General features: G+C 44.4%; 1 protein-coding gene across 1 annotated transcript; it reads right to left on the bottom strand.

Annotated features, from left to right (window-relative positions):
- Positions 1 to 2,417: 2,417 nt before the first annotated feature.
- LOC134437082 (kelch-like protein 33) lies at positions 2,418 to 15,598 on the bottom strand. Its single transcript, XM_063186528.1, has 8 exons — positions 14,709 to 15,598; positions 13,497 to 13,950; positions 10,698 to 10,945; positions 9,114 to 9,419; positions 8,603 to 8,851; positions 8,068 to 8,204; positions 6,912 to 7,082; positions 2,418 to 5,181 (listed from the first exon to the last, which is right to left on the bottom strand). The coding sequence occupies exons 1-8, from the start codon at positions 15,477 to 15,479 to the stop codon at positions 4,659 to 4,661; spliced, it is 2,859 nt and encodes a 952-aa protein (XP_063042598.1). The 5' UTR covers positions 15,480 to 15,598; the 3' UTR covers positions 2,418 to 4,658.
- Between the last annotated feature and the right edge of the window lie 226 nt (positions 15,599 to 15,824).

Here is a 15,824-nt window from a genome sequence, read left to right as displayed (position 1 = left end):
AAAACTGATTGTCATGGCGAAGCAAAGTTTGTACGCACGCGCGTGTGTGTGTGAGCGTATGTGCTCGTGTGTGACTGCATACATGCATAGCTGTGTGTGTTGTGGGATGTTTGTTGTGTGGTTGCAATGTGCTCCCTCTGCACTGTTTCAATACGGACATTCCCCCAAGATCATTTGAGTACATAATGAAAACCCAGAGATAGGCCCAACACCGGAATCCTAGTCTCGTGCTCTGCTCCTTAAACTCTGGACTGTAGAAAACATTTCATTTTAGTTCCTAATTTACCAAGTTTCCGTATTATGATGGGATCTCAGTCGTAGATCTCCCTAGTCCCAGGATAATTGTGTGATTGCACTCAATTAATATAAACTGCTCTTATTATGAATATTCCAACAATATCGGTTAAGTCTGAGTCCAGCTGTCAAGGGTTTTATATCCATTTACTTGTAGAACTGATTTGCACGCGGCCGACTAATTTCTTTATGCATGTCCATCCCATATGAGAGACGTCTAGAATAAATCAGAGGTTAAAGTTGCTGGAAGGTACCATACTTATGAGATCCTAAGCCCCATACACTTTACCCCTATTCGACTGCAATAGGAGGCGAGAGGTGTATGTCGAGAGCTACACCCAAAAAGATCTGATCACCCCGCTTAAGTTCCAGTTTACGATAACATATTTTTATCCTAAGTAGACACCATTGACACTCGGGCTGACCCGAAGTATAGCGTCCCACTCCACATGGAGAAATGTCCTTGGAGCTGCTACGTTTCGACAGTACAATAACCTTATGAAGGAATAAACGGGATCTACAACAAAATATAGATCAATGAAAGTTTTATTACAGGACAAATCTAATTATACGACAAGTACAATGTTGAAAAAGTCAATGCTACCTAATTAAGAGGAAATGGTTACATGGACACTAGGTCCACGGGAGCCCTTTAGCGGGGTTTAAACTCAAAGATTTGATCATTACACCAAAGTTTAATACCTAGGTATCTCGTGGGACGACCCCAGCCAGGGACCAATGACGTGCCGGCATTTACCTGGGCTGGGCTTAACACAATGGCGCGGGGTTGGGTTGTAACCAACACCGTATCCAAATCCTATGATTCTAAATCTTTAATAAATTCACTAATAACAGTTTCAAAACCAAGACCTGTTCACCACCCGAAGTATTTCCATCAGATTGATACCAAACACATGCATAGAATTTCAAACACATCATAGTAAGCATTTAAACCACGCATATTCGATTTGGTGGGAGTTTCAGTCTCAGCGTGGGCACGGGAGGTGCGCGCATGCAGGAGCAAATGGCCGCTGGCCGAAGATGCGCTGGGAACGCACAACAGGGGGTGCGCGCTTTTCACGCCGGGAGGTGCGCAATGCATACAGGTGACCGGAGGTTTTTAGGACGGTCCCCCCGAAGGGGGCCCTCTGTCACACAGTGCTTTTGAGATCCAGATGTCAGATATGCAATGTTTATCTTTGAAGTCAACAGAAAACTCAGAGTAGTAAAACAAAGGCGATAGATTGTAAACAAAGGCGTTGAAATACGAAAAAGAAACGCAAACAAATGTTAATACCGTGCCCGTGAGCCACCGGCGCTGTGAATTCAGTGCCCCTTTGTCAGGGCCCATATGGGGGAATCTTACAATAAAATAATATTTTACGGTAATGTGTGAAACGGCCTGTTCTCTTTTCTTTTCTTTTTCTAACTGTCAACACTAAAAACAGTATTATTTGTAAAGAAAAACACTTTTCTTCACCAAGGCACTCCAAAAAGTATAGTTACAAATGTCTTTATTATCATGACATGTCCACTAAGGACTCAAAAATTGCCCACGCGTAGTGCATGAACAAAAACAGTACTTCATACATTTGATACCATATCATCCTTTTTTATTTCTTATTGTATATAATAACTCGAATTACAGAAAATATCTGTATAACCATACACAATGACACATACAACAATAATTATAGTGTCTGTATTTTTTTTGCAGGTGAGACATTCAAGTCAAATTACTGTATATACGCCAGTCAAATTACTGTTCGGCCACTTTATTGACTTGAGTGTTCAAAGGTGAAAGAGGCCAATGCAAAGAAATACGACCTTTAAGGTACACAGTAACAGTTGAAACTGAGATTAATTTTACTGTTACTGTTACATTCATTAGGTTCTGTAGAGTGTAGCAAAGTATATACAACTATGTAGCATGATAATAACAATTCGTACCTATGCTGTGGCATAAGGTTAGGGCTAGTGTTAGCTATGCATTTTATGATATCCCCTGCTGGTACATGAAGAAAGGAACTGTGAAATAAATAGTTATCTGATGTGACTATCTGTTCATTCCTACTCCATGTCCATAGTATTAATGATAGCCCAAGTGCTAGTAATAGTGGTAATAGTAATAGTCTAATATTTAAAATTGTGTATGGCAACTATAACAGCTAATCCAACCTGTATTTCTCTGTACCTCTAATCTTGTCAGTAGTTGAGAGAAAAATATGAAAGATAAAAAAGGAAACAAGAAGCATTCCAAACGTCCACATAAATGCGACAACCCTTAATAAAACAATCAACCAAGTCATAAAAAACTCTGCAGCGGGTGACAGCTTTTGCCACCCAATACATACAATGTAATAGGGACCCATTTCTGGGCCCCCTATCTCCATGGGCCTTGAACAACATACCCATTTGCCCCCACCCCTGCCAACGGTACCTACATCACACAATTGATTGATACATTTCCTCACTTTGTGTAAGCACCTTGGAGCTGTTGAGTTAATTGCTGTAGAGTAGTTTGTAGAAGCAAAGTGGCAAAACTTGTAGAAAAAGGATAGATAGTAAAAGTCCTACCATGTATCCATTCCATCTACATACAGTATACTTGCAAGACGAGGCCAAGGTGGGTTAGGTAAGGAGGTGTGTGTGTGTGTGTGTGTGTGTGTGTGTGTGTGTGTGTGTGTGTGTGTGTGTGTGTGTGTGTGTGTGTGTGTGTGTGTGTGTGTGTGTGTGTGTGTGTGTGTGTGTGTGTGTGTGTGTGTGTGTGTGTGTGTGTATGGTGGGGTGTTACCTGATATTTCTTTTATAGAGAGAGACTTGACTCTCTTGATTGGAAAGGCTATGTTGTGTACTAGTTCCATATATTAAATAGGACATGAGACCACCCGCTCCAAATACATACAGAAAAGTAGCTTATACATTTTTGAAACACAATACATGTAATTGAAATTATATACTGCTATATAATTGTAGCTGTTTATGAAATTATAATTATATTATATCTTGGGATCTACTGTAGTCAAGGTGGCCACGTTTACTTTACAGCAAAGTGCTGCTGGGCACCAAAGTGCTGTTTGGGGGAATATTATTGGAACAAATATGTGACTGGATGTTTGCTTTCTGAAACTCAGCATGCCTATCACTCCCCACCAGTTTTCCCAACATGAACCATTTTAGTGCAAGATAAATGCCCTGCTCATGCTGACACACAAATCACAGTCATAAAGTTTTGGAATTAAGTTGCACAGATTACACATTAAAAAAAAAAAAAAGAACAACCAAACATGGAATTTAAGAAGTTAACATGCTCCCCTCCAGAAGAGGATTCAAAGCGACATAGATACAAACAAGCTGATATTGAATGCACTTAAACGCGGTTGACAATTTGCGGTAGAAAAAATAGCACCGGAAGCCTCTGTCAAAAGTAATGCCTATGTGTAATTTGTGTTTACATTGTGAAAACTTTTTTTGTATGATAACAAATGCACAAGAGTTAGATCCTTGAAAAAGTTTACATTCTAGCTTGATGTAGTCAGTGTGTTTCTGTTGTCTGAATTCTGGGTCTTTGGCATTGCACAGCAAGTCATAGCAAGCTCAAGCAAGTACAGTCAGAAGCAGGGTATAGTAATTAAAAACGTATATAAAAAAACCTAATATAAAACAGTAACCCACAACAGCAGAAGACAACCAGGAAGGCCTGTTACAACCAGGCACGCAAACTAGGCAATTACCAGCTGAAAATGGGGCCCAAGGCAATGTCTCATTATGTATTTGTATTCAAATGACTGCAATGGCAACTTTGTGAGTCAGGCAAAACCTCCCTAGATTCATTGACCGAAAAGTGTAATGGTATTGCTATCAAAATATCTCTTGAGTGAGCCATCCCCCCAAAAGTTTGAAGAGAAAAGGGGGAACCAAAGTCTTTCTTTGCCTAGGGCCCCCAAATACTTTGAAACGTCCCTGCAATTAGTGTTGCTAGTCGCTCTCACACTCACAGACTCACATACACATGGCACAAATACGCACTATACTCGCATTGCCTACTCTCATCTCATTAACACCTATTTATTTACATCTACAACCTACATGTCATTATCCCGTCCTGTCAAGTCACTGGATGAGTGAACAGAGCAGGCCCGTATGTCAGTGAAGGCGTGTGTGTGCAGCTAATGTGCACACTCACACTCTTTGGCTGTGTGCCAAACATCTTATTTCACTGTCTTTTCAGTTGACTAATTACATGCATACAAGGTGGCCTCATTCTTTCAAGTGACTGGGTAGGTGAACGGAGCAGGCACGTATGTCGGTAATAGGGCCCGGCATGCAGCCCATGTTCTCCCATTGACACCATAACCTACATCTCATTCTTTCAAGTGACTGGGTAAGTTTACGGAGCAGGCCCGGATGTCGGTGATGGGGCCCGGCATTTGTCCCATGTTCTCCCAGCGCTCTATGGCCGGGTCATACCGGTGGATCAGCTTGGTCTCGCTGTAGTCCTCCTGAGTGTACCCTCCAAGGATGTACACCTTGCCCTCCAGCACAGCCGAGGCGGCGCCCACATGAGGCGAGGGCACGGGACTCACCCGCCACCAGAAGTCCTCCTCGGGGTCGTAGACGTTGCACTCGAGCTGGTCGATGAGGGCGCCGTCCGCGTCGGGGGACACGCCGCCGACCATGTACAGCTGTTCGCCCAGGAGCTCCATGCGGTGCTGGGCACGGCTGCAGGGCAGGTCGGCCAGGTAAGTAGTGCCGCGCTCGGGGTGGTAGAGGAACATGGACACCAGGCTCTGATACTCACAGTTGAAGCCGCCCGAGACGTAGATCTGGCCGTCCCACACCGAGGCGGCGTGGCTGCTCATGGGCTGGTCCAGGGGGCAGACGTAACTACGGAAACCAAAAAACCAAAGTACATATTTAACTAAAGTAAAAATCAAGACGACATCTGAGGTGGTTTTCACATTTTGCATTACCGGTCCTGGTCTGTTTACACAGAAGCTACCATAAGTAGATTTCAAGCTTCCAAGATGTCACATTAGCTACCATTAGAGTAGGTAGATTTCAAGATTGTGGTCTGTGCCTTTGAACTTGGTCAGTGTGGTTATAGGCTGTGAAGGACAACGTGGCAAATTCAGAAGTTTCTTTCATCCCATTGGTGGAACAGAACAAATGTTTTGTTGGCCCTGACTGATATTAAGAAACAAGATGGTTGCCCATGGGCTGGTCTAGGGTGCAGACAAAACTACACAGTCAAACAATGGGTTGTCAATATTTCAGAGTAAACTTGTATGAATCTATATCCATAGTATTTACAACTCTCTTAATCACAAAGTACAAATTACTGCTAAATATGGTGCAGGTGGCCAGTGTAATTGTAGCTCTACAGCAGTCATTATATACACAATATTGAGTAGAATTAACTCTGACAATGCTACACTGTCCAGAGAGTAAAATAAACACAATTTTTGAGTGGGACCAAATTAGGGATGCAAACGATTAATCGACTTTAATCGATCAATTCATTAATCGATTAAAAAACATTAATCACAATTAATCGACAATTCAACTGACAACAGACCCAGGTGAAATGGGCATGTAAAGAGTGTGTATGAAGAGGGGTGTGAATTGAGGGAATATTTAAATCACCTTTGGATTAATGAATTGAAATAGAATTAATTTAAATGTGGTATTTTATCTAATTTTTTTATTAAAATTTTTGGTTTTAGTAGGTTTTTTTCAAGAAACATTGAGATTTCGGGGGGAAAACGCCGCTTATCAATTAATCGTAAGTCGATTGATAAGGCTATCATCTAATGATTAATGAATTAATCGATAATTTGCATCCCTAGACCAAATGTTATCCAAAGGACAGTTAATTCAATAATAATAAGGGTTTGCCACGTATAACAAAAATGATAACAAAACAACACCAACAAAATTGCAATATTGTGGGTTCAATTAGTGTTTCAGTGTTACAAAGTCATCAACTTGTAATAGCATGGCAGACAGTTCTGAATTCGCTATGCTGCCCTCTTCTGGTTATAACCACACTAACCAAGTTCACTTCAGAGGTGGAAACCTCTTTCTCTGTTGTTCTCTATGAAAGACAATTCCTCTTCCGACCTGTAGGTCAGCCGAAAATGAAAACTGCTCAGTGGTGTTTACACTTCTTGGTAAAACTGTCCTTTAATGTGGTGTAGTGTAATATTGAACTTCTGTCAGCATACAGAGAAATAAAAAATACCACTCTGTACCATTTAAGTGTTACAAGCATTTTGTCTTTGTACCCAAGTGTCTAAATGTAATTTGCCTCAGGAGGTACGATATGCTATCATAAAAGGGTAGTCCCATATACTGTACATGTAGGTACTAAAAAGAGGGACGTTTTTCACCTGGAGTTACAAACTCTGCGCGCATGCACACGCACGCACGCACGCACGCACGCACGCACGCACGCACACACACACACACACACACAGGGCCGCTGACAACTCTGGCTGGGCCCAGGACAAAATAATCTGAGAGGGCCCCCCTCTCAATGCAAACAATAGAATGGGGAACCATTTCTTGCCCCCCCTTCTCTGGGCCCAGAACAACTGACCCCTGCAAGCAGTTACCTCCAGCTGTCTGTTCGGGGGCAGTATCGCTCCACGGTGTCCACGTTGAGGTCGGCCTCCCTCTCCCCGCCGATGGCGTAGATCATGCCCTCCAGCACCACCATGGCAAACTGGCACCGCTCCATCTGCATGTCGGCACACTGGTGCCAGCTGCCCTCGGCAAGGTCATACCTGTGGAGAGAGAGAGAGAGAGAGAGAGAGATTGAAATGAATTATCAATTTATGTTTAATGATTCAGAGATCATTAATCAATGTTGAACAGTTACCAGCTGAAATATCATTGCACTATACTTACACCAGTGTACATCATCATACATTTGTACATCAGTGGTAAAAAAACAACATTTTTGCAATTTTGTGGACAAACTAGTCATAGGCTACCAATATCCACAACCAACCCCGCTCACACCTGTACATTGATTTTGTGATGTCATCTGTCACATTGTAGTGGTGGCCGCCACACTCATAAAGCTTATCGTCCTACAAAGCTACCCCCTACTACCACCCGCACTCACCATAGGCCTCATGCCCCCTGCAATCAACACCCGCTCACATGTGTCATGTCATATCTAGGGTGACCATCTCTGTGACAGGAAAAATCAGGACATTTTTAGGCCGGGCGGAGGGTGGGGCTTCTCCCCCAAGAAAATGTGCGTTTCTTAGATGCAATTTCATGCATTTAATGCATTTTTGTCTGGTTTAATGCTGTACCTAGCGCAGGACAAGGCACTGAAAAGACAGACGGTCCTTCCTAAAGACGGATGTCTGGCCACCCTAGTCACATCGCTTAATTCACCCACCTTTTCATTATTTTCACGTCATTGTCTGTTCACCAGCAATGGCTGGCGGCTGCCACATACTGTACAGCTTGTCTTCCTACAAAGCTACCCTCTACTATCACCCTCACCCACCAAATAAGACTCATGTCCCTGCAATCAACCAACACTCACACGTGTGTTATATCGCTCAATTGAACCCACCTGTATATTGATTACATTACAACATATACAATTTGTACAACTTGTTGTCCTACAAAGGTACCTCCTTACTACCACCCCAACTTCAGCCACACGCAAACAGGATATTGTCCAGCATGGCAACCCCCACTACGATACACAATTTAGGGACATAAACAGCAAATTGAGATTGAACCCACCTGTACATTGACTTCATGACGTCGTTTGTCCCATAGTAATGGCGGCCGCCACACACGTACAGCATGTCGTCCAGCACGGCAACCTCGTGGCAGAACCGGGGCTTCTCCGGAAGCTCCCCTAGAGGCTTCCACTCAACCTGCAACATGGCATCATGGGAATTTAAAAAAACTAGGAGGTGCGCTTAACATCTTATAATGCGCTACAATGGTCGCTTAACTTTGTCAATGAAAATCAAACTCTTGAAGAAGTCATAAGTTGAATAAAGACATATTCGGGCTGTATTCAATAAATCTCTTGCAGTATAATTTGGTAACAGCTTAGCATTCTTTGTTTTAGCAACAGAAATTATTATTGATCCCATGGAAAAAGAATTCCACCCGTGCATCAACCATAGTATCAGGCTACTGAGATCAGGCTGCTGCTGTCCGTCTTTGATGATACCCATGTGATGATACCCATAGGCCTACTCCACAGGGTTGCAGATACTCTACATCGTCAGGCTACTGGGATCAGGTTGTTATTAAGGTACTGTACCCTTTTGATGATGCCCGTGTGGTTTTGCAGGGACTTGCTGTACCACAGCTCCCTGCTGGCCCGGCGGTTGCCCATGTCCGGCGTGATCCCGTCCCCTCCCACCAGCACCATGTTGTCCACCGGCATGTAGTTTCGGAAGCTGTCCTGGTTGCCTTCCACGGAGCAGAACGCCTCCACAAGAGCCTCGTACAGCAGCGTCATGCTCTTCTGGGCCTTCTTCTTGGTGATGGCCTGTGCCTCGTTGAACTCCTGGAAGGTCAGCACAGCAGAGGAGAGAAAATTAATATGTTTAAAAAGTGCACGTTAATATGTAAAAAGGACACGTTTAATCGCTCAATTCTTATCTTGTCAGGTAAACCGATTTGAAGATTTTTTTCAAAGGTCAATTCACATTTAAAAAATAATACTGAAAACCATGATGAATTTTGGTCACAGCTAACATGAGGTTACATTTTCATAATGTAAACACTCCTTATACAGTCATGGAGAAACATGGAGAAACATTGAGAACCTGGAACGTCAGCAGGGGGAACTTGATGGCGTCGATCAGCTCCTGCGCCATTTTGACCCTCCAGGTGGGGCAGGCCCCGACCCAGGCCATGACGGCCCGCAGCACCACGATCTCCGAGGGCACGAACAGGGCATTGCTCCGCAGGTACTCTAGCAGCTTGACACGGGGCAGGTCCAGGAACTTGGGGGTGACGGACACCTCCTGGAAGTGGCGCAGCACAAAGTCGTTGGCCAAGCACAGCAGCTCGTCCATCTGGTAGGCCTCGGCGAAGGAGGCCACATCCAGGCAGGAGTCGGCGTCCATCTCCTGCACAGTGAAAATGCAGTGTTACTTGAGGCACTTGAGGACGAAATACGATGTAGAGGTGAAATTGACTCTCTAGTGCCTCTTTTCCACTGCTGGTTTTCTGGTAGGCCTACAGCTCGACACAGCGCGACTTGGCAGACACTTTTTGCTTCATGATTGAACTGTCTTGTGCCTATCCGAAACGCAAAAAGTTGCAGTCAAGTCGCGCTGTGTCGAGCTGTAGGCCTACCAGAAAACTGGCAGTGGAAGAGGCATAATTGTTGAATTAACACATTTTTTACTTAGTGTGATTAGTATTTGTAACATAGCATCATGGAAATATGTTAATTAAACACATCTTCACATGATGAGTGTCAACACATTTAGTTTTTTTTCTTCACATGTTCCATAATGCCATGTGGCAGATAGGGTTAGGGTGGGCATGGTTTGGGAACAGTTTCGACATTTTCCAAGCTTTTCCCCACATGCCTCTGTCTTTCTCCCTCTCGATGGTGTTACAGAAAGACAAATGAATGAGTGAGGAAAGGGGATACCTCGCCTTTTGAGACCACAACAGGAAGTGAGATCGTAGGCAGTGGGAGCCTTCTAACCATGAGTTACTGAAAACCCCAAAAAGTAGACATGGTTCAAGACTCAGCATCAGCTCAGCACCATTGGCTCTGACAAAACGTGAGGCATATTAAAGGCTAAGTTTTACAAACTCTAACTACCACCAAAGACTGCAAAATAGAATCATAGATCAGGAATTATAGTCAGGGCCCTAAATTAACTTTTTCACTACACAGTCTCACCCCAAGTAGTCAATTTTTGACTACTCAATTTTTGACACCCCAAGACTGCAATTTTTGACGTCTTGGGTATTCCTTCCACGTCACATTTTGACTATGTCCTCAAAGGCGCCCCCTTGTGGCAGCATAACGTCATTGAGGTTAGGTTTAGGAATAGGTTTAGGGTTAGGCCACATAGTCAAAATGTGACGTGGAAGGAATACCCAAGACGTCAAAAATTGCCGTCTGGTCCAAGGTAGTCAGAAATTGACTACTTGGGGTGAGACTGCGTTGCTTTTTCATCACCAGCCGAAATGGCTAGTAGACGTTATTCTTATTAATAGCCAAACACACCTACTAATGGGTCAGAGTGGCTATCAAGTTTTATTCTTATCAGTCAAACTGGATTTTCACCAGAATTTGGCGGGTTGGCTTGTGTTAATTCAGAGCCCTAACATTAAAACTTGTGAATTACAGTGACATTTAAAAAAAAATGTGATGTGAAGGTCACCTGGCGCATGAAGTCGTAACAGATGGACATGGCAGGCTGCAGCTGGAACTGGATGGCCAGGCAGGCAAAGTCGAACACCCAGTCCCAACTCAGCAGCATGGAGCCGCTGTAGCAGGAGATGAGGAAGACGTCTAGGTCCTCCTCGGTCATGGCCTGCAGCCTCACGGCCCACTGCTTGGACTCCTTAAGGCCGCAGGTGAACATGGCTCGGAAGTAATCACTACAGGCTGCCAGGATCACACGATGTGCTGAAGAGAAGGAGGAAGGGAGAGAGGAAAGAGGAAAAGACCACGGAATGAGGATGTTATACATTCATGCTGTGCGATTTCGCCTCACCCCCTTCTTTCACAGCTTGGAGTCCTTCAGGCCGTTGGTGAACATCATGGCGCAGAAGTAGTTGCTACACGCTACAAGGATTACACAATGTGCTAAAAAGACAGGCAAGGGAACTTCTTTCACTTTGGAATGAGCAAAGGGGGAAGGTGGGAGGCACAGAGCCCCCCCCTCATTTCTCAGCCTGCCATCCTCAACCTCTTTTTAAGTTTCGGGCATTCCTTTACTTGGAAAGGAATTTAATTTGAAAGGAAAGTGAAATAAAAGTGAAGAGTGGGACAGTAAATGAGTGAGACACAAAGATGGAGAAGGATTGGGATAAGATCCAGGCAGGACTCGAACCTGGGTCCCCTATGGCTAACAGCCCACATGTTATATGGGCCACGTAGCACAGTGCGCCACAGCATCACTAGCTCTCAACTTGCATTTTATGTTGTTTTCTCTCACTGTCCTTGCAATATGTGGGTTGAAATTTCAACGTCTACTTGACCGCATGACCTACTCCAAAATGTATCTCTCCCATGCACGTGACAAATACCCTAGTATCCTTGCACCCGTGTATGTTTAATTAAACCCTACTCAACCCTGACCCCTACCCTTTAATGTTTTCATGCTTCCCAGAGACTGTTTATTAATAGCTCTTTGCATCTAGTCTCTGCATAGGACGGGCCACCTGCAAAACCATCTAAATTAAGTTTGACCCAGAAGAAACATACGAGGAGACAAGGATATTAATCTGACGTATACAGAGATACCAAGACCTGCAGTAAAACTGTTGTTTGTCAACCTATTTACATGTGAGGAGGAGGAGTTAACGGCATGCCTATGGCTGCTTGGGACGGCTGTCTGTTGCAAAGTACGGGCATAAGCGAGGCTGCTTGAAGTGGAGTTTTGCATTAGAGAAGGCTAACTTTTTACTGCAATGTTTACGAATAAAAATGTAATTCCTGCAAAATTATGTCATGCTTTGTCTCTTTCTCCTAGACAATAAATCACTGAGTCCTTGATTTTGCTGCTAATATAGGCTAATGTAATTGGGTTAGCCAGTGTTAAAGAGCTGCACCCTCTTCTTACTAGAGTCACAAAAACAACTGCCTGGGCAACACATACTTCATACATACAGTACACTGTGAAACAAAACAATGCAGTGTTAATTTTAACACTTAGACTGTCGATTTAACATTTTCTAGAATGTATTTGGTCCCAGAGTACTCTCTAATTAACCCTGCATGCGTTACTGAGTAATATAGAGGAGTGGAAATTGAATCCATCAAGACCCATCATACCGTTAGTCAAATTATATATCTGTCACGATCACTGCTCTTGCCAAAATCCCATAAAAGGCACAGAGAAGGCACTGAGACAGTATCACCGCCAATCTTGAATTAGAAAGTCCTGTCAAGACGTTGATCTATAGAGATCCTGTGCCAAATGCAATGCCTTACAAAAACCTTGCCATATCATATGCCATGTTTATGTGAGCATTAAACATACAGTATTTTACATGTCAGATTAAAAAAACAGCTTGACAAGAGTAACAACCCTAATCCTAACCCTAAGGTACAATGCAAGCACACAATGTAAAATGTAATGATACATGTATTCAATTCAACATACAGTACCTAATTAGCATATCCGTAAATGTGAAAAGGTGTGCTTGCAAAGTATCAATGAAATGTTAATGAAGTGTTGATTAAGTGTAAATTAAATAATGCGAATGAAGTGTTGTCTTGACAGTCTATAGAATGATGTCACAGCACCGTTCTCAAATCACAGCTGCCTAAACCGTTCAAAGTTCCATGCACAGCTCCTAGGTGCTGGTAAACGCAGGAGTGTTCAATACTTCAAAAGCAAGAAGTCTACCTCACACTTTCTTGAATTTATGCTCGTTTATTTAGAGCGAACAACGCATTTCGCCTCTGTGCGTCAAGTTCGCTCAGGCATGCCTAGTTAACTAGTTAATACTAGTTACAATCATTGGAGCAATGTGGGGTAAGGTCAAGAGCACTTGCTCAAGGGCACTTCAGTCATGTTGTAGGGACAGGTAAGAGTGGGATTTGAACCTGCAACCCTCTGATCTTAAGGCCACCACCCTAACCATTTGGCCATGGCTTCCTGTGACATATGGGAACATACCATACATTAACCAAAGGTAACAGTCCAAGTATATGATGTTACAAACTGTTAAATACTTTAAACCAGTCTAGAATAGAGTAGTAGAGTAGAGTTCCTGGTAACGGTTTATAATAAGGTTCTTCTAATAACCGTTTATAGTCACTAGTAAGCAGGTAGTAGTACCCTTACAAGTGCCCAATAACATGCTTATTAACTTTGTGAACATCTTATAAGCTTCTTATTATGTGGACGGTACACATGTCCATCTTGATTGTAAGCAACTGTTAATTCAATGTAATTCTGATAATGTGTTAATTGCATGTAAGTGAAATGTTAATGAAGTTGACTTACTGTGAAATGTTCGCTGTGAAACATCAGCCTGCAGAATGACGTCACAGCCAACTTTCTCGACCCACAGTTCTCTAATTCTCTGCAAGGTAATCTCCAGCTCCTTGGCGGCCAACAATCTTATTGTCCTCTCCTCCTCGCTCTCTTCTGGAATTTTCGCCATCTTCTTCCCGCCATCATTGTCAACGTTCTCTTCTGTGTTCTGCTCCTCGTCTCCTCTCGCCCTTTCTTCTGCCATCCTTTTAGCCTTCTCCGCATGCTCCTTTAGCGACTTCCTCCTCTCCTCCATCTTCCACTGCTTCCACTCCTCCTCTCTTTGCGAGCAGAACTCCAAAACCCTCTCGGCACACAGGCACTGTGCCGCAGGCCTTATGTGCATGGCGACCTCCGGGTCGAAGTCAGCTACGTTTCCCGTGTAGGCAAACTCCAGCAGCGAAGTGAGGCCCAGGTCCGTCACCTTGGGACCCAAGGAGAAACAGAAGAGAAAACAGAGAGAAGAAAGGAAGAGGAAGATGAAGATGAAGAGGGAGAGAAAAAGGAAGGGATAGAATCTCACCATCTCTGCAAAAGAGTTGCCACTCCATCTCACAAGGGCTGGCTTGGTTGCTATGTAACAATATACTGTATATGTCTGTCTTTGTGTGTAGGGCTTGTGCTGCAACTTGTACTGCTACTATTTATTTATTTTTTTTCAGCCCAATTGGGAAGCTCCAACTCCCATTGTCATTGTGACACAGCACTCCACAGCACACAAGTGTTCGCTGCACACTGCACATAATGAAATTGCTTTATGCCTCACCCGTGCAAGGGGGCAGCCCCCAATGGCGTCCCAAGGGAGCAGTGCGGCGGGACCGTACCATGCTCAGGGTACCTCAGTCATGGAGGAGGATGGGGGAGAGCACTGGTTAATTACTCCCCCCACTAACCTGGCGGGTCGGGAGTCGAACAAGCAACCTTTAGGATACAAGTCTGACGCCCTAACCCCTTAACCATGACTGCCCTCATTATCATTATATTATTATCAGTACCTTCTTCGTGCATATAGGCTCACATTCACTCTTGTCTGAAAAGACTCAACTAGTACATCATAAAAACATTGCTACAGTATGACATTACACAGCGGCTAACAGATTCAGACTTTGGTTCATTACTATGTTGGTGGCAGTAAGGCAATAACAGAGGTTCTGTGTGAAGGGGTTAATTTAGATTGGTCACCTCGGGCCCCAAGTTGACATATATGTCGGACTGGTTCCATCGGCCCGGGAGCCGCAGCTTCTGCTCCATGACGTAGCTGACGGCGGCGACAATCGTGGCGTGGGCGCGGAATCGGCCCCCGGACCACGTGCAGAAGACCACGTCAGTGAGCAGCGAAGAGGCCCGAAAGTCACTGAGAGTTCCGAACATCTCCGTCACGTAAGCGTCATGGTGGTACAGTGTCTTAAAGTCTCCCTCATCATACTCATCATCATCATCCTCATCTAAACACACATTCTCTTCTTCTTCTTCATTACATCTATCTTCAAAGTCCTCAGATTCTCCTTCGCTGCCAACGACAACTTCCTCACCTTGGTTTGAGTTGTTGTCACCTTCTCGTCTCATCATCCCTTGACGCAAAGCAAGCTCTTTGTCGCGTTTGCAGCCTGTTCTGCAATCAACACCTGTCTGGCTTGAGTGGCTGGAGGCCTTTGAGCGATACTGATGAGAGCCATCTTCCTCATCGTGCATTCCCTCCTCATCATCATCGGTGGTATCATCATCGGTATCAGAGAAGTCAGTGTCTCCTCCTCCTCCGCCTTCTTCGTCCCCATTCCGAGAATTGTTGGCATGGTCATGGTTGTGGATTTCTCCCCAACCTTCTTCGCTGCTGCTGCTGCCGCTGCCGGTGCTGCTGGCCTCGCTGATTCTCCTAGCAATGATCCTCTCCTGCCTGCGATCCCTCCACAGACTGCTCCAGTCGCTTGGGTTGCAAGTTGCAGCCGCAGCCATGTGCTCGTCTCTCTCTCTCTTGGTGGGTTGTGAAAAAGACTTCTGGAGGCTGTAGCAAGCAGACCCCTTCACAGACCTTCCCCTGAAAAAAAAATCAGCAGAATGATGATGATGGCCCTGCCTCAGAAGGGAGAGATGAGAGGTAGAAGGTGATAGGAGAAGAGAGGAGAGGAGAGGAAAGGAAAGGCGGGAGTCTGCTGTGTGTGTGCGTATGGGGGTGTCAAAGGGGGTCCGTTGTCTCGGGCCAAGGGAGAGGGAGGACTCAGAATTGGGTCGTCATTATATTGCATGACTTCAGTGCGTGGGGGGGGGGGCTCTTCAAGATGACTTTATCCAGGGGTCGGC

Source organism: Engraulis encrasicolus, chromosome 21, assembly GCF_034702125.1.
Source record: "Engraulis encrasicolus isolate BLACKSEA-1 chromosome 21, IST_EnEncr_1.0, whole genome shotgun sequence".
In the NCBI taxonomy this organism is placed as follows: Eukaryota; Metazoa; Chordata; class Actinopteri; order Clupeiformes; family Engraulidae; genus Engraulis; species Engraulis encrasicolus.
Note: the sequence above shows the minus strand (reverse complement) of the source record. Positions and strands in the feature narration are given on the sequence as shown.